General features: G+C 40.8%; 4 protein-coding genes and 1 pseudogene across 4 annotated transcripts; all 5 read right to left on the bottom strand.

Annotated features, from left to right (window-relative positions):
* Positions 1-2,655: 2,655 nt before the first annotated feature.
* LOC115631794 lies at positions 2,656-3,244 on the bottom strand (annotated as a pseudogene).
* Positions 3,245-4,899: 1,655 nt separating this feature from the next.
* Positions 4,900-6,802, bottom strand: LOC115631556 (probable cytochrome P450 309a1). Its single transcript, XM_030528343.1, has 6 exons — positions 6,582-6,802; positions 6,173-6,524; positions 5,695-6,120; positions 5,516-5,639; positions 5,198-5,461; positions 4,900-5,084 (listed from the first exon to the last, which is right to left on the bottom strand). The coding sequence occupies exons 1-6, from the start codon at positions 6,776-6,778 to the stop codon at positions 4,924-4,926; spliced, it is 1,524 nt and encodes a 507-aa protein (XP_030384203.1). The 5' UTR covers positions 6,779-6,802; the 3' UTR covers positions 4,900-4,923.
* Positions 6,803-8,135: 1,333 nt separating this feature from the next.
* Positions 8,136-10,286, bottom strand: LOC115631368 (probable cytochrome P450 309a2). Its single transcript, XM_030528086.1, has 6 exons — positions 10,090-10,286; positions 9,679-10,030; positions 9,179-9,601; positions 8,799-8,922; positions 8,467-8,730; positions 8,136-8,397 (listed from the first exon to the last, which is right to left on the bottom strand). Exons 1-6 carry the CDS (start codon positions 10,284-10,286, stop codon positions 8,234-8,236), a joined length of 1,524 nt encoding a protein of 507 aa, XP_030383946.1. The 3' UTR covers positions 8,136-8,233.
* An 898-nt stretch (positions 10,287-11,184) lies between these two features.
* Positions 11,185-13,526, bottom strand: LOC115631284 (probable cytochrome P450 309a2). Its single transcript, XM_030527997.1, has 6 exons — positions 13,152-13,526; positions 12,741-13,092; positions 12,096-12,518; positions 11,878-12,001; positions 11,546-11,809; positions 11,185-11,476 (listed from the first exon to the last, which is right to left on the bottom strand). Exons 1-6 carry the CDS (start codon positions 13,412-13,414, stop codon positions 11,313-11,315), a joined length of 1,590 nt encoding a protein of 529 aa, XP_030383857.1. The 5' UTR covers positions 13,415-13,526; the 3' UTR covers positions 11,185-11,312.
* A 1,599-nt stretch (positions 13,527-15,125) lies between these two features.
* LOC115631487 (pantothenate kinase 4) lies at positions 15,126-16,785 on the bottom strand. Its single transcript, XM_030528243.1, has one exon. The coding sequence runs from the start codon at positions 16,688-16,690 to the stop codon at positions 15,545-15,547; it is 1,146 nt and encodes a 381-aa protein (XP_030384103.1). The 5' UTR covers positions 16,691-16,785; the 3' UTR covers positions 15,126-15,544.
* Between the last annotated feature and the right edge of the window lie 376 nt (positions 16,786-17,161).

Genomic DNA, 17,161 nt, shown 5'->3' with positions numbered 1-17,161 from the left:
TCAAAATTGCAGATGTACCAAAAGAGAAATAATGTTAAAGTTATGAGCTTAATTCCAAAGTAAGTTTGTTTTAACATAGCTCTCATCTATTTGTTGTGGAAGTTGAACATTTTCCTTTAACCTTTAACTGAGGGGCGTGCAGTGTTTTCCCCCCACCGAGCCACGTTCCGATTTAATTAAGTACCTTCAGCTACATTTTCTCTTCACCACTATTAATTTTTTGCCTTACAAATTGGCTCCTCGCTCTGATTTAGTATGCAGACTCGCACTTTGTATTACCTTTAGGCCGAAGGTAGTTGCAAATGGCAGAATCACAGACAGCAACGAGCCCCGAAAGTGGCCAATTCTAATCAGCAGGCGCCAATGAAGTTTGACAAATCTGCATGCAAGCAAACATGATTGTACACTCACACACACACGCACGCACACGCACACACACACACACGCACATATATGCCGCATAGTTCGAGAGACCAAACAATGTGCCAATTTGCAGCTGAAATGAAATGGGCAGAGTTGGGCGGTACACTCAGAGAAAAATACTAAACCTATTAGGTTTTAATACTTGTATTTTCCATTTCAGTTTTCCTCGGCCTTGTTTGGAACAAACTCACAAGTAAAATAGAGACACATATTGGTATAAAGTTATCAATTTAAACAATCGTATTGTATATCTGATCTTGCTTTAGAAAATTACGAAAATACTTCCCTTTCTCTGAGTGCAGGGGTATAGGGAAAGGGTCAGAGCACTCGAGCCGTGTCGACATTGCGTCAACGTAACATTAATTTCTGCACGTTCCATTTGCCAGCGGGCTGTCGCCTTCTGGTCGTCGGATCGTCTGCTGCTCCGGTCCTCTTCTTGTTGTCATGCCTCCATGTCTCCATGTGTCGTGTTGCTGCTGCTGCTGCTGCTGGTGGTGGTGGTGTTGGTTTTGGTGCTGTTGTTGTTGCAAGTATTGCTGGTATGGCTGGTGTTGCTGTTGCAGTTGTTGGCCACAAACAGCAACACACAAAATGCAGCCAGTAAACGGCTAATGGAATTAGCAACAATTTAACCATTAAACACATCATGTGCATTGGCATGTGGCACTTTAGTAGCCATCCGGTTGTGTGGGAGTGGCATTGTTTGCCGTACACCATTCCACCCGTCGATGCAGTTGCACGGACCCGCCGCTTTGCTCGGTTAGTTACAAGTGTTAACTGATTGTCTGTCTGTCTATCTGCTTGCTTGCCGCCGCCTCCCCGTGCGCCTCCTCTTCATCATCATCATCATCATCACCGTCGTCGTCGTCGTCGTCGTCGATGAACGCTTCGCTGGCATTTGCAAACGCTACGGAATTTATTGGCACTAAATGTTACGTTGCATTACCATTTTGGCTTCGGGCGCTTAATAGAGTTTTGGGTTTTATTGCCTGCCTAGTTGTCCAAAGCTCCCCAACGCCACAGTAGCGCACTGATTTAGCAAAGCTAATTGAATGGAAATGGCCTTAAGTGGGTCACGAACACAACGGCCATTGTAATGGTTTGAAGAACAAAGATCAATCCACTGCTAAAAAGTTTCATCATTTGTGCATAAATTGGATAGCAATATTATGATATTTGTGGCGAAATGTTGTTGAGCTGGCCAGAAAAGGAACTACTGCACACCTGCCTTCTGATAAGAAAGGAATCGGCTTCTCACACATAACCAGCAAACTTAGGTTCACTGCCTTCTGGCTACCCTTCCTAAACAACCTCACTGATACAATAAATCTGGAGATTGTAAAATAAGCTAAGCTTATTAGCAGCTGCGGGTGATGTAAATAGGATTAAATGGCTTCACAATGGGCCTGCTTGGCGTAGACATCGTGATTTAGATTCATCTCGTCTTCCTGTTCATATATGTATGTGCAAATAAATTGTGGTCTACCTTTCCAAAATCAACTCCCCATTAAGCTTTTCAGGAAAGGAATTCAAATTAAATGCAAACTTAAAACATGCTTGTTAAAATAAATTGTTAAAAAACAAAACTTCTAGCAGTTTATTTCTATAATTAATGAAAAAAATTAGAAAAAATAATCACAAACATACGTACATACTATATATTTTAAGTTCCTAAATGGAAAATACAAAATTTTGTTGTTGCTGCTGTGGAAAATGTACGTTAAAGCCGACCATGTTGGCAGCTGTCTGTTTGTATTTCTGCAGCCAAGCCAGAACCGCGCCCGCGGCTCTTCACTCAGTTGGCGCGCTCCAACGCCGTAGTTGCCACTTTTCTATTTATTTGCCCATTAACGCTCATTTGCGGTTATCAGGTAAATTGGATAAAAGCCAACGTAGCATGAAGAGGCGCTGCCACACTCGCTACGCTGCGGCAACAGCTTATCTTCAAGCGTTGTTGCAGCATAAAACGAAGGTTTAATGCGGAGGCTGTGCTGGGTTTGCCTCTGCCTCTGCCTCAGCCTCATAGTGAGCCCAAGTGGCGCTGAAAGTAGCATTTTTCTATTTTTATTTTGGTGAATACATTATTTTTTGTGCACATTAAGTACAACAGTCATTAAGCTTTTACGGTTGCTAGCCTGGACGTTTGTGAGGGGGCGGTGTAATTCCCAGGAAATGCACAACAACGTGATATTTATTTTCACACACCCGTAGATGTCAAGGAAAGAACAAATATATATTGTTCGCCATCTGACTGCTCACTTTTATTAATTTAGTTGAATTGCGTGTTGGCTTCACAAACTATATTCTTATTCCTGCCTTTCCGTCATCATAGTCACAAACTCTTCATAGTTCAGGCAACCATCTTGGTCCGCATCAGCATCGCGTATCAGCTCTTCCAACTCATCATCGGTCGCCTTTTGTCCCAAATTTGTCATGACAAATTTCAGGTCCTCTAACGTTATGTAACCGTTGCTGCTCTTATCGAGTATGCGAAATGCCTCGCGCAACTCATCATCATTGGCAGTGTTGCACATCTTCTGGGTAAGCATGGCCAAGAACTCCGGAAACTCAATAGACCCATTGCCATCCAGATCTGCCTCGTTGATCATGGCCTGCATCTCGTTCTCATTGGGAGTCAGACCGAGTGCGCGTATAAACGCCCCCAATTCCTTGCTAGTGACACTTCCATCGCCATCCCGATTGAGTATGTTGAATCCATTCTCAAACTGCATCATCTCTTCTGTTGTCAAATCCATAATGAAACTCTTGGTATAAATTGATTAAATTCGAAAAACTGCACTTTTTAATTTTGAATAGGAATTCCCAAAACATGTGTGTTTACAGCACAAAAGAATCTAGAAAACTGAATGTGTGTGTTCTGTAAATTAGAACGCTTTGGCTACTGGGTAAAAAAAATTTCTGATTTTAATTAGCATGAAATAAAATAGATTCGTATTGTTTCATCATTTTCCTTCAATTAATGGCAAAATACATTTTCTAACACTTACTTACTGTTAAGACTATACAGATATTGCGAAACGTAAACTATTTGAAAGAAGTTTAAAACAAAGGTCTACCAATATACTTATTTATCCAATTTAGAGGTTATTACTAGATTCTTTTTCAATCAATAATTTGGTTCCGAAAAACACCCATTGTGTTTTTCATTACGCGATCTTGTATATTAATTATTTTTAAACATAAAATGCAATATTTTTAATCCTATTTATTTCATATTTATTATCCTGCAAGCGGGGCACGCCTCTGGCCCTTCCAATTTAAATTGCATACTTTTAGGCTGGCGCATTTTTAATAATTTTCTTGCCGGGCTCTCCTAGTTTAAGCTGTATTTGCATTTTTCTATAAGTTTAATTTAAGTTGTTGTAAATAATAACAATATAATTAAAGTTTATGAAACAAAAAAGTCTCGGCATTTATTCGGCTGCTAATTCTTGTAAGTGCTTGATACATACAAATCCCTATTGGTTTTTATATAACTTTTCAAGATGTTAATATTTGTTTATAACATACCTTTCCTTACATCTATCTAGTGCTATATCAGCTTTGTTAAGATTTAGTTCCCAACTAGAACAATCATCAATTTCCGTTACAGTTAGCTTTGCCTTAAGACAACAATTATGTTCAACACCTGTGCATCGACAGCAAGAACAAATGCACACAAGAGCGTATGAATTGCAAATTCATTTAAGTCTCCATTTGTTTAGAGTAATAAATAAAACGATGCATCATAAAATTAAATTCTAGCGCACTCTCTCCTTTATGTATTTATTTATTTGCGCTTCTTGTTTTGCTGGCAATAACTTTATGCATTTAGGTTTTTATATGCGCGTTTTATGTATGTTTGTCGGCGTGCTGTGGCAGCTTGTTTACAAAATGCACAAAAAAATATAAAAGACAACAACAAGAGCAACAAATGCGAAATTTAAATGCGCCATATTGCGAGCTCAAATGAAATTTTGTGGCTTGTTGCAAAACAAGGGCGAAAAAGTAAATAAAAATGAAAGAGAGAGGCAAGGCCTGTGAAACACACACACACACACACACACACACATACACAAAGTATATATGTGTGTAGTTATGCTATATACTCGTATGTATGTACATGCATTCATATAAAGCCACAAACATACATACAAAGTGGCATTGTGGCGTCCACTGCATGCGGTCGCTCCCAATATGAAAATATAAAACAGGCGACGACCTCTCCCCATTTGCGGCCTGGTTAGTGCAGGGAATGGGATCGGGATGGGATGGGGTGCTGTGCTTTGCTGTGGTGTGGTGTGAGACGAGGTGTTGTCTTTGGTGTCAGTTGGTCTGCGGTTGGTTTGCGCTAAATTAAATTTGGCTGCGGTTGGCCCCAAAAGTCCAACACACGCTCTCTACGAATATTGCAAGCTCCAGCAATGAGAAGCCGACACAAGCGAAAGTATCAGACCATATTGGTGTGTGACCCACTTAATGTTGAGAACAATATTTTATTTATTTATTCAATTTATTGTATTTCAATTCAATATCACCATTTAGATACAAGCCAAGCACCGAATCGGCTGTCTTAGGCACCTTTTTAGTCTGCAAGACTTCGTACTCGGAAAGGATGCGAAAAAGCGCCATTTTTATATTCAGCAGTCCAAGGCGCATTCCTGAAAAGACAATTATATTAAATATAGCATATTAGTGATATCCCATCTATGCTATACTTGTTGATTGACAACTTTTTATGGAACTTTTTTTCATTATATTATTTTGAACTCACCCAGACAAATGCGTGGTCCATCGCCAAAGGGCAAGAAATATCCCCGCTTGGTGCACTCGTTGTGCGCCCCATTTTCAAAGCGTTCGGGCTTAAACACTTCCGGTTCCGGGTAGTAGCTTGCATCGTTATGGAATTGATAGGCCGGCACCATAATGCTGGTACCGGGCTCCACTTGCAACTTTCTGCCATTATCCAAATCGATGGTTGTGGCCTTGGTGCAGAGCTTTGTCAGTGTTCCTATGATACTGGATAGGCGCAGAGATTCTGCGTTTATGATTTGTTAGATATTTAATAGATTAAATAATCATTTCAACACACCATTAACACACTGATCCAGATAGGGGAGAGTCGTCAGCTGCTCGTAACTAATGTTCTTATCAGCCGCGAGTGCGTCAACAATTTCCGCTCTCAATTTCTGCTGTACTTCAGGGTATTCGCCCAGCTGATAGGAATATGTTTTGAATGCAAATGAAGAGCCTAAATACGCAACTATTTACCATGTAGAGCATTTGGTAAAGCACACCCGTCGAAGTCTCGTAGCCGTCCAGCAGAACCGTGAGAGCGTGCCCCACAAGGTCATCATTCGTAGCACCCTTCTGTTCCATCAATTGCACCATATGTGAGAGATAATCGGAGCGCTGTGCTCCAGAGCCTGACTTCAGACGCATTTGGACGGCATCCGCTGTAAGTTGCAGGAAGAACTCATCCGTTTGCTTCGGGAAAAATCGTAACTGAAACAATTTTCGTACAAATGGCGCAATGACCGTTTGAGAGAAGAGCGTAAAGTTGCTAAACACTTTCACTGTCCAGGTGCTGGACACCTTCTGGAAATGACTGGACGCATTGATGCCAGCAGTCAACGTGCCCGCATCAATGCCCCAAATAAAATCGGCCATAGCATCGGCCGAGTAGCGATAACAGAGCTATAAGTAATATCAATTCAATAAATGAATAACTCTCTTCAGCCTCACTTACATCTCTGGTTTCAATGACATTCCCCTCCTTCTCTATTAGTTGTTCCATATAGTTGAGCAGCTTGTTGCCGCTTTGTTCCCAAATCGCATAGGCCTGCTTCAGTTTATTGGACGTGAGTCCGCCACCTATGTCTGTACGCCGTCTCTTCCAGTCGTCGCCGGTCGTGAAGAACGGATTCCGTATCACAAACCTATCGGATCTCACATACCCAACAAACGTACTGCTGATCGTGTCACGGAAGTCACTGAAGTTCGTCACTAGCACCTCGTGAGCTAGCTGTGGATCCAACACCAGTATTTGTGGCTCACGCGTGAAAAACACACCCACAGCTCGTTCTTTGCCCTTGTATTTGCTGCAGCAAATAGAAAACGTTTTAGGTAATGCCACTTAAGTGCTGCTCCAAACTTACTCATAGACATCCTGCACTTCATGCATAAAGCTTCGTCCGCCCGTAAACAGCCCCACATAGGTGCCTAGCAGCGTCACGGGCCGGGCTGTAATCAAGCCCCTCTTCTGCCAATAGCGATGGTGCCAGGTGAGATACAAATAGACGCCGAAGAAGGCCACATGCAATACGCCCAGGAGCAACGCAATTAGTGTTAACATCGCGCAGGTCGGAGCTCCCAACTCGTACTACTTACTGATCGATGCAATAGCTCTACCTGAACTATTTGATTAGCAACGAGCTGATAAAAGCCTGTACTCAGTATGAGCTGATAAGTTGCTGTCAAAACAAACCAGAGCATATAGTATTCCTATTGAGCTAGGCACACCATAAAATACCCTGCACTCCGTTCACATACCCGTATCTGGAATTGTGTATGTAATAATGACCTTCTGAAGAGTGAGATATATAGGAACATAAACACGAAAATAAACTCCACACTTTACAGTGTAGATCGACAGATCACTTATATATACAGGGTGCGCCACCTTTTATGTCGGTATGTAAATATTGAATAACTTTGTCATTAGTGAACCGATTGACTTGAGTAGACCAGTGTTGAAAACCTCAGTTCAAGAAATTGTACAGAACCAAATTAAATAAAAATATCTCATACTTGAAAATCGGTTGTTTATTTTCAAAGATATTCAATGTTTACATACCGACATAAAAGATGGGGCACCCTGTATAAATACTTGTTTGGCGCCGAAGGGGCTCTATCTCTCTCTCCCTCTCTCTCTACGGCGAATAATCTGGTTTTAATTATAATTGAAATATGCTTTTGACAGGCTGTTATCGTTATTTATTCATGGGATTGAAGTAACTTGCTTGCCTCTCATTCTAATGTAGAATGCCTAAGATTCAATCTAAATTTTGTGATATAACCTTTGATAACAGACAAGGGCGTAGGCTGCTTTTACCAAAGGTGGGGACAAAAAAATTAAATTTTGATTAACTAATGCACGATGCATTTAAAAAATAACTTCAACTAATCCAACTCAGACCCATTTTAAGGCGAAATAGTGCGTCATAATAATGAACGTGTGGTCGACTTTATATGTATGGCAAAAATTTTTGTAAAAGGGGACAACGCTCCCCCCCAGGCCACCCTGCCCATGCCCTTGATAACAGAGAAGTTTCACAGTGGGGCGAACGAATTTCATAGGCACTGGTTTGTTTTAGACACTGGGAATGAAATACTTAACTAATCTAGCTAGTATATTCGTAATGAAAGAATTAAACAGACCTTATTACGACTCCCAATTTCGTAACTCGTAGCACTACGAATATGTGTAAATCAGCTATATTTTTGATCACTGCAAATCGAATTAATCGTGAGCTTTTTATCAATCCATCTGCACAAATGATAACAAGGTTTGGTCCGTTTAGAATACTTGTTCTTTTTTCCCATAACCTTTTCTAGCTTAGAAGAACTCATGCGGAAATCATCTACACCCGAATATTAAAGAATTTCACATTTAAAGTGCAATCGTTTTGAATTTCGAACTATGAAAGGAATATGCAAAATAGAAAATTTTCTTTAATACTCGTAGAACTTAATTTATTAACTTAATTCAATTATTAATGACCTGCTGAGAGAATTAAACAAGTTTGATTCATCTGACGAATCGTCGAAATTCAAGTTTTACATCGCCTTGCAGCACAATCCCGAAACCTGAGTCTCCGCCGATTGTAATCTTGTCTCTGCCACGCGCAACCTCAAACTCACTGATAATGTGCAACAGCGCCGACATCAGCGTAAGCAGCGCCAAACGTCTTCCTAAAATAATAAGCCCAGATATATATATTACATGGTTATACCCCCAGACTTGACACATTTATAACGCACCCATACAAATTCGAGGCCCATCGCTGAACGGCAACAGATGGCCAAGTTTTGTGAGCTCGTGATGTAAGCCATTGTCGAAACGTTCGGGCCGGAAGACCTCCGGTTCTGGGAAGTATTCTTTGTCATGGTGGAACTGATATATGGGAATCATGATCGTCATGCCCTCCTCCACCTCCAACATCTGTTGAGGGTTCAGGCAAATGTTTGTGGGAAGCGTACAAATTTTAGTATACTGCGGTATCAAACTGCTCAGTCGTAAAGACTCTGGGAATCCGAAAGAAACCGGTAAGTACAGGCTAGGAACCCAGTAAACAAATTCATATAGCACTTACCATAGACACACTGTTCCAGATAGGGCAAGTCGCAGAGCTGTTCGTAGCTAATACTTTTGTCGCTGTTCAAATTCTGCAAAATTTCGTCTCGCAGCTTTTGTTGTACTTCAGGATTTCCAGAGAGCTGTGTGGATAGAAGAACAAAATGATATTGATTTGAATTTAAACTAATATAGAACTGTCTGGTAAAAACTATATTTAAAATGAAAATGTTTTAATTAGAATCGTGAATTCTTATCGAAATTAGAGGACATACAAAACAAAAATGCCAATAGTTACAACTATTGTTGTTTTTAAGTTTCAAAAGACAATGTAGGGTTATTAGGGAAAATGTGGAGAGAGTTGTAGTTCTTTCGGATGAACTATTAATAGCAACTTACATAATATAGCGCATGCATCAGTGCCGATCCCGTAGTATCGTAGCCATCTAGCAAGACAGTCAACGCGTGTCCCACCAAATCATCGTGGCTGACCAGCTTCGACTCACGCAATTGAAGTAAATGCGATAGGTAGTCCTTTCGGTTGCCGGAATCGCCAGCACGGAGACGTAGCTTGATGGACTCATGGGTGAGATTGGAGAAGAAATCATCCGTTTCCATCGGATAGAAACGCATGCGCAAGATTATTCGAATAATGGGAGCCACCATTGAGGCCATGAAAATGGATAACATATAGAAGGCATAGCTGGTCCACTTGCTGGCCATTTCCTGCATCTTATTTGGCTCCTCAGGACGGCTCAGTGTGCCGACATCGATGCCCCAAATAAAGTCAGCCATGACATCGGCAGTGTAGCGAAAACAGAGCTGGGGATGAGACAAACAATTTGCATTAAATCAGTTCTCAGTCTCGCAAATTAAATCCTGAAATAAAGGCAACTTACGTCTCGTGTCTCCACAACATTGTTGTGGAGCGATACCTGCTCGGTCAAGTACTCCATCAGCTTCTTTCCACTATGTTCCCAGATGGAATACGCCTGTTTCAGTCTGTGGGTAGAGACGCCCGCCTGACCATCCGAACGCAGACTGCGCCAAGTCTCTCCCGCAGCCCAGAAGGGATTACGACGCGCATACTTGTCACTCCTAGCATCTTTTATATAATCGCTTTGTAGGGAGTCCCGATAGCAGCGAAAGTTAGTGACAAGGACTTCGCGGGCCAGTTGCGGATCGAGTACCAGTATTTGGGGCTGACGGGTGACGAAGACGCCCACGGCGCGATGCTTGCCCTTATACTTGCTAGGGTCAATTAAAATCATGAAATCCTCATCCCAGCTGTATATAGCTTAGTTACTTACTCGTACACCTGTTGTATATCCTCCACGAGATTACGTGAGCGCGTCAATATGCCTGGATAGGTGCCTAATAGCGTCAGAGGTTGGGCTGTGAGCAAACCCCTTTTCTGCCAGTACCGATGATGCCACGTGAGATACAAATAGACGCCGAAGAAGGCGACGTGCAATGCGCCCAGCAGCAACGCAATTAGTGTCAACATCACGCAGGTCGAGTCTATAAGCTAATGAAACAGATCGATGCATTTGCTGTTCGAGAACTATTTCAGCAACAGGCTGATAAGCTTCAAATCAGTCTGTGTTGATAAATAGCTGCCAAAAAGTGAGGGCATATTTCAGTCGAGTTGCAGCGAACATAAAATACACTGTACAAAACAGAGTAAAGTGGAAGTCGACTCACGGACTCAAAATTGTTACAGTAGAAGCTTTTCTTCAGAATATCTGAATTGAAATATGGGCTTAGAGTTGCTTACAGATTAAGTACACTTTTGAATAGTGAAATGATAAAAAGTAAATAACATAAAACTGAGCTTCCTTCGTAGTAGCAGAATCTACACATCAAGATTGGTTGCTGTAAACAAACCGATTTTGAAATTCAGACGGACGGACTTACTTATACACCCTTTCCACCTTTGGGTACAATTAATAAAAACAGTCGATTCCCCTACGATAGTAAAAGAAAAGATTAGACCTTCATTATCGCCAATCAAGCCATTTTTTCTGGTTCTTGTAAGTAAGAATTAGTAGCATAATTCAAATTTAACACAAACAACTTGGCCCATTATTTGAACGCAGACAGATTAAGATTTAATCTACACTTTGTGATATACTTGTATACTAGTGAGGTGTATAGTGGAACCTCGCAAAATAGTGCCACTTAGGGGTACACCTGATTGAATTTTCCATGATATCCATTCAAAATGTGTCCCGAACGATCGTGGAACGGCTTCACCAACTAAAGAACTGAGACATTCAATGAAACTTAAATGTACTATACATAAATGAGTACATAAATATTAGCGTTATAAAATATTATTATTATATTATGAAACAAATAAATGGTTTTTTATTCAAACTTTGTCTGCTTATATTAAATATTTATTTAAAATTTCAGCAGTAACATTTATTATATTAAAATGAAATACAGATATCGGATTTATTTTTCGCTTATTCTTCAGTTAGCAATATAAATCAATGGTAGCCTGATTATCGGTGGAAACAACTTTGATTCATCTGACGAATTGTCGGAATTCCAGTTTTACATCGCCTTGCAGCACAATCCCGAAACCTGAGTCGCCCCCAACTCTGATCTTTTCTCTGCCACGCACTACCTGAAACTCGCTGATAATGTGCAACAACGCCGACTTCAGCGTCAGCAGCGCCAAATGTCTTCCTAAAATAATAAGCCCAGATATATATATTACATGGTTATACCCCCAGACTTGACACATTTATAACGCACCCATACAAATACGCGGTCCATCGCTAAACGGTAGTAAATGGCCAAGTTTTATGAGCTCGTGATGTAAGCCGCCGTCGAAACGTTCGGGCCGAAAGGCCTCCGGTTCTGGGAAGTATTGTTTGTCATGGTGGAACTGATAATTGGGAATCATGATCGTCATGCCCTCCTCCACCTCCAATATCTTTTGGGGGTTGAGCAAAATGTTTGTGGGACGCGTACAAATTTTCGTATACTGCGGTATCAAACTGCTCAGTCGTAAAGACTCTGGGAATCCGAAAGAAACCGGTAAGTACAGGCTAGGAATCCAGTAAACAAATTCATATAGCACTTACCATAGACACACTGTTCCAGATAGGGCAAGCCACAGAGCTGTTCGTAGCTAATACTTTTGTCGCTGTTCAAATTCTGCAAAAGTTCGTTTCGCAGCTTTTGTTGTGCCTGGGAATTTCCCGAGAGCTGTGTGTATCGAAAGGAAAAGTAATATTAATTTAAAATATTTAAATTCTCTGCAAGTTATAGTTCTAGTTTTGCAAGCGTTAAAGAAACATACATAATAGAGCGCATGTAGTAAAGCCGCTCCCGTAGTGTCGTATCCGTCCAGCATGACAGTCAATGCGTGACCCACCAGATCGTCGTGACTGGCGTTCTTAAGCTCACGCAGCTCCAGCAAATGGGAAAGATAGTCATTGCGGTTGCAGGAGTCGCCAGCACTGAGACGAAGCTGGATGGACTCATGGGTAAGATTAGAGAAGAAATCATCTGTATCTTTCGGATAGAAACGCAAACGCAAGATTAGGCGACTTATGGGTGCTACTATAGAGGCCATGAAAATAGATAGCATATAGAAGGCATAGTTGGTCCACTTGCTGGCCATTTCCTGAATCTTATTTCGCTCTCCGGGACGAGTCAGTGTGCCGACATCGATGCCCCAAATAAAGTCAGCCATAACATCGGCAGTGTAGCGAAAGCAGAGCTGGAAGTCGACAGATTTGCATTTAAAATAGTTTCAGTAATTGCTCCTAAAAATCATTCAGCAAACAGTTTTCATTACAATTTTGTTTAATTTCTAAATATTTGGCAATCAACGTGACTTCTTTGGAGGCTACTTTATTTCTGAGTGTATAGTTATTACTATTGATTGTAATTTTTTATGTATTCTTGGCTTTTTTATATATTCAAAAAGAGGACAACTTACGTCTCGTGCCTCCACAACATTGTTGTGGAGCGATACCTGCTCGGTCAAGTACTCCATCAGCTTCTTTCCACTATGCTCCCAGATGGAATACGCCTGTTTCAGTCGGTGGGTACAGATGCCCGCCTGACCATCCGAACGCAGAATGCGCCAAGTCTCTCCTGAAGCCCAGAAGGGATTACGACGCGCATATTTATCGCTTCTAGCGTGTTTGATGTAATCACTAGGTAGGGAGTCCCGATAGCATCGAAAGTTTGTTACGAGTACTTCGTGTGCCAGCAGTGGATCGAGTACCAGTATTTGGGGCTGACGGGTGACGAAGACGCCCACGGCGCGATGCTTTCCTTTGTACTTGCTGGGTTTGATGAAACTCATCAAATCGTAACCATCGATGAGGGTATCTTCAATACTCACTTGTATACTTTCTGAACGTCCTGCACGAGATTACGCGAGCGCGTCAATATGCCCGGATAGGTGCCCAGCAGAGTGAGCGGGCGGGCTGTGATCAATCCACGCTTACGCCAATACTTGTGGTGCCATGTCAGATAGAGATATATCGGCAGGAGTGCGATGTGCAGAATCAGGAGGCCCACCGTTATAATCAGATACATGTTGCCGCGCTTCACGTGCGTGCAGCCCCAGCCGCTGGATCTTAACTGATGCCTGGGATGCGGCATCGTCGGCAGCTCAGCTCACCGATCTATCTTTGTATATATTTAAAAGAATTTCAAACAAAATTTTTTTACATGTGAGAGTATGGAAGTTGTATGGAAGAGATATTGAAAAAGACTTGTACTTGTATTTATGATTATTAGATTTCAGGCTGCTTCTTTAGCTCAAAAGTGGAGTCTCTGGTTTTTGAGCATGGAAGAAGAGTGTATTTGATTACAACATTTACAAATATCAAGGAAATTCACGAACTAATCAAGAATAAACGGTTTCCAATACTTTTTCTTATTTATTTAAACAAGTCTCTATTCAATATTTATACATAATAGGAATAATAATATCGACATATGATTATTTTAATAAACTAATAACTTATTAGTTTTCAAAGTTGCTTAAAACTATAACCGACCTTTGAACGATTTTTTTTTCAATCTTTACAAATATAGTTACAAATTAACTTTTATCGTTAATACCTATTTAGTTAAAAGAGTTAACAATAACAGTTTTCTTCTTATTCTTGAAAATTTGAAAGAAACTAAAATTTAACTGTTTTAACTTATCACTATTTCTATTCATTTTGTATTTTCAAACTCTTTAATGAGGCTACACTGTTTCGAGCAGCTATTGCCAATTTTACTTAATTTATTTGATAAGATGTCTGAGCGCGCTGATATAATTAATAAAAATAATCTGCGAATTCTGTAGATTATTTTACTGCTCTATATATGTAGTACGAAGAAAGTAATAAAAAATATGCAAAATAACGTAAACAATCTGTTTTGTATATACTTAAATGACTTTCAAAAGTATTTTTAGATTACTCCAAGAGCTAACAAAATTATCATTTCTATTCATACGAAGCTTTTTTCGACGCACTGTGGAATCTCTATTTGTTTCTCATTTTCAACATGTAAGCATTATTGTTTGTTTATTTATATTCCACCTAGCGAGCCATTTGTACTCTTTAAGCCTTTTCTTTGCTTTATTTTATAGAAACGAGCCAATCCAATCCAATTAGTTACAGTTACGAAAAAATTCAATTTATTTTATGCAAAGGCTGTAATCGATGATTTTTGACTTATCGAAATCGTAATTGCCAATTATCCTAATAACTCTTGTTATCGGTAAGAACCTCGCTTTGCTTCTCGATATTTGCTCTTGGCAGCTTTTGCTGCCGTTTTCCTCTATTTTATTATTTATTGATTACCCTAATGAGATTAACGCACACACTGATTGCACTTCTGTTTAAGTTCAATAACCATTTCCTACGGGGTACATATAGCATACTGATAACGACCACTTGGCTCGGCCGAAAGTCGAAGCAAAATGAAAAGTATTTAAAGCACAAATATAAATATGTACATATGTACATACATATGTCAATTAAAGTACATAGCAGTCTTATCAGCCCAGAGCAAATCATAGTGATGAGCCTCTTATTATATTTGCCACAACTTTATAATGAGGACTTAATCACGCGCCTACTCATCATATATCTGTCCGTTGTATAGCTACAAAACAATTTGATTTACTGAATATTCACACCACAAAGTCCAGATATGTTATCAGTAGACATACCCATTTACATATGTATGTATGTATGTATTTAGTATACAACTTTGTATATAGGCAGCAATCGCTGTGCTTATCAGCCACTTTAAAACCATGACCGATAAAATTTGATGGGCCTTAGTAGGTAAACAAACAAAGTCTTGGTGGTTTATGGTTTAGATTTGCTTTGCTTTGTTTTAATCATTTAAATGTTTGCTTAGGTATGTATGTATTAATATTAATAGGTAAGTAGTTACTCCCCTTCTCGAACCAAAACAATTGACAATAATGGTTGCAGCAAACAAATGTTCATTGTTTTATGTAATCAGACAATTACATGGCCGCAATGGCGTCGCTGTTATTACCAAAATCAAAAGTGATGGGAACAGTTTGTTGGTAATATATTTAGAGTACAGTCGAATAGGCGTCGCGGTCCAACCGCGTTTCCGTTAGACAGACATAAGAGACACTGGGATGATGTACACAACTAAAAATCTCAGTTTGGATAAACAATAATTTTTAAAATTAATGGCGCACGCCTTTATAAATAAAAAGATCAACAACAACCTGTTTTCTGCCTTCCAGCATTAGCTATTCTCGTACTTGCAAATGACCGCAAACATATCGCCGCCCAAATATTTGGCCAGCCAATTATTCTTTACCACGGCCAGCTTTAGGGTTTCGCAATTGAATCGGGCATTCAGATTGGTATGAACCGCTCGGCCCATGCCCTCGATGACGAGCAGATCAGTCTCATTGGCGGTGATGGCGTCGCACAGCTCTTGGGGCAGGGCGCGCATATCCAGGCAGGGTCCGCTCTGGCCGTTCGCATAGACAAGCAGACGGCCCGTTGACCAGGCGGTGCTCAAAACACTGCACTGACAAGCACAGTCGTCCAACAGGGTCGTCAGTTCGCGACTAGTGACGTCATTTAGAGAGGGCTCACTGTTGGCGCAGAGCAGCACTTTGGTGCCACGCTTGAGCAGCTCACGCGCAAAGGGCAGCACGCCGAGCACTACATCGACGCCGCTGTTGTCCACGAAGATGACGGCACACTTGTGTGGCAACTGCTGCGGCATTACATGTAGACGTTGCAGCCACGCATCGAGATCGTCAACTAGCCACGGTCTACGCTCTATTCGATCCAATGCCGCATGCAATCCAAAGGTACTGTCCTGTTCCAAAATGCTTGCTATAGCTTGAGCGCCCCAATCGAACATGTTGCCCGCCAGCACTCCACGGACGAGCTCTGTCCAACGCAGATCATCATTCTCGATGGCATCGATCTCCTGCAAGCGGTCTTTAAGGCGTGCCTTGGCCGTTGCGTTCTCCACCTGCTTCTGACGCAGCCAAGGATCGGTGAAGCCAAAGCGCCGCAATTGTATTTCGTTCAATTGAAGAAGCTCTCGTGTACCCAACACAGTCTTTCCGCTGTTCTTGGCGATATTGCTCTGATATTCGTTTAGCTTTTTCAGGTACGCCGCTTTAAATTGCGCCGCCCGGTCCTCAGCCGTTTCATCGTCCACTTGGCTGACCACCGCTTGTTGGGCAAATTTTATAATCAACTCACGAAATTTTTCAAACCAATATTGCGCCGCCTTGGCATCTGTGTTGAGATCCAGCGTATCCGGTTGATAGGCAGCTGCATCTTGGAGCAGTGTACAGCATTGCATTTCCGCAGCGCCGTTGTTTTCGCTACTATTGTTAATATCGCTATTGCTCTTTCGTTGCATTTGATGCGCAAAAACGTAGTAAACTGACTCGCTCGTGATACCAGCCGCATCAGCTGATTAGAACTATCAAAAACAAATTTATGTTGACCGAGTCGTTCTGAATGGCCATTGGCTAGCAGGCAGCTTTTTGTCAGTCCCCCTCGTTAAAGCGCACCCAACTTCACGTCAGAGAACAGTCAGTCGCAACGCAGTATTTTAAATGCAATGCCTACTAAAACTTTTAAAAATTTTTAAATTTGGTGCTTACATATTTATATATGTGATATTATTATATAGATATATTTTCTACAAGCCCAGCAACATAACATCAAATTATTTAGATTTAAAGTTGATAATACTGCTTGTAAATGATTCTTCGCACAAATCTATTTAATTATATCCAAACGCGAAATTGCAATCGAACTTTTTTAATTCATTATTTATATTAAAATAAGTTGAAGACCTTCTGGTATTCAGCTATTGTTGCATAAT

This window comes from Scaptodrosophila lebanonensis, unplaced genomic scaffold (assembly GCF_003285725.1).
Source record: "Scaptodrosophila lebanonensis strain 11010-0011.00,11010-0021.00 unplaced genomic scaffold, SlebRS2 tig00001412-arrow-pilon, whole genome shotgun sequence".
Taxonomy (NCBI): Eukaryota; Metazoa; Arthropoda; class Insecta; order Diptera; family Drosophilidae; genus Scaptodrosophila; species Scaptodrosophila lebanonensis.
Note: the sequence above shows the minus strand (reverse complement) of the source record. Positions and strands in the feature narration are given on the sequence as shown.

Excerpts from the sequence above, each read along its gene's own strand:
- LOC115631556 (XM_030528343.1), bottom strand. The coding sequence starts at position 6,778 with ATGTTAACACTAATTGCGTTGCTCCTGGGCGTATTGCATGTGGCCTTC. Across the intron at positions 6,121-6,172 it reads ATGTCATTGAAACCAGAGAT|CTCTGTTATCGCTACTCGGC; the intron begins GTAAGTGAGGCT and ends TATTACTTATAG. Across the intron at positions 5,462-5,515 it reads TCTGGATCAGTGTGTTAATG|AATCTCTGCGCCTATCCAGT; the intron begins GTGTGTTGAAAT and ends TCATAAACGCAG.
- LOC115631368 (XM_030528086.1), bottom strand. The coding sequence starts at position 10,286 with ATGTTGACACTAATTGCGTTGCTGCTGGGCGCATTGCACGTCGCCTTC. Across the intron at positions 9,602-9,678 it reads ATGTTGTGGAGACACGAGAC|CTCTGTTTTCGCTACACTGC; the intron begins GTAAGTTGCCTT and ends TCTCATCCCCAG. Across the intron at positions 8,923-9,178 it reads TGATGCATGCGCTATATTAT|CTCTCTGGAAATCCTGAAGT; the intron begins GTAAGTTGCTAT and ends CTATCCACACAG.
- LOC115631284 (XM_030527997.1), bottom strand. The coding sequence starts at position 13,414 with ATGCCGCATCCCAGGCATCAGTTAAGATCCAGCGGCTGGGGCTGCACG. Across the intron at positions 11,810-11,877 it reads TCTGGAACAGTGTGTCTATG|AGTCTTTACGACTGAGCAGT; the intron begins GTAAGTGCTATA and ends TCGGATTCCCAG. Across the intron at positions 11,477-11,545 it reads TGGACCGCGTATTTGTATGG|GAAGACATTTGGCGCTGCTG; the intron begins GTGCGTTATAAA and ends TTATTATTTTAG.
- LOC115631487 (XM_030528243.1), bottom strand. The coding sequence starts at position 16,690 with ATGCAACGAAAGAGCAATAGCGATATTAACAATAGTAGCGAAAACAAC.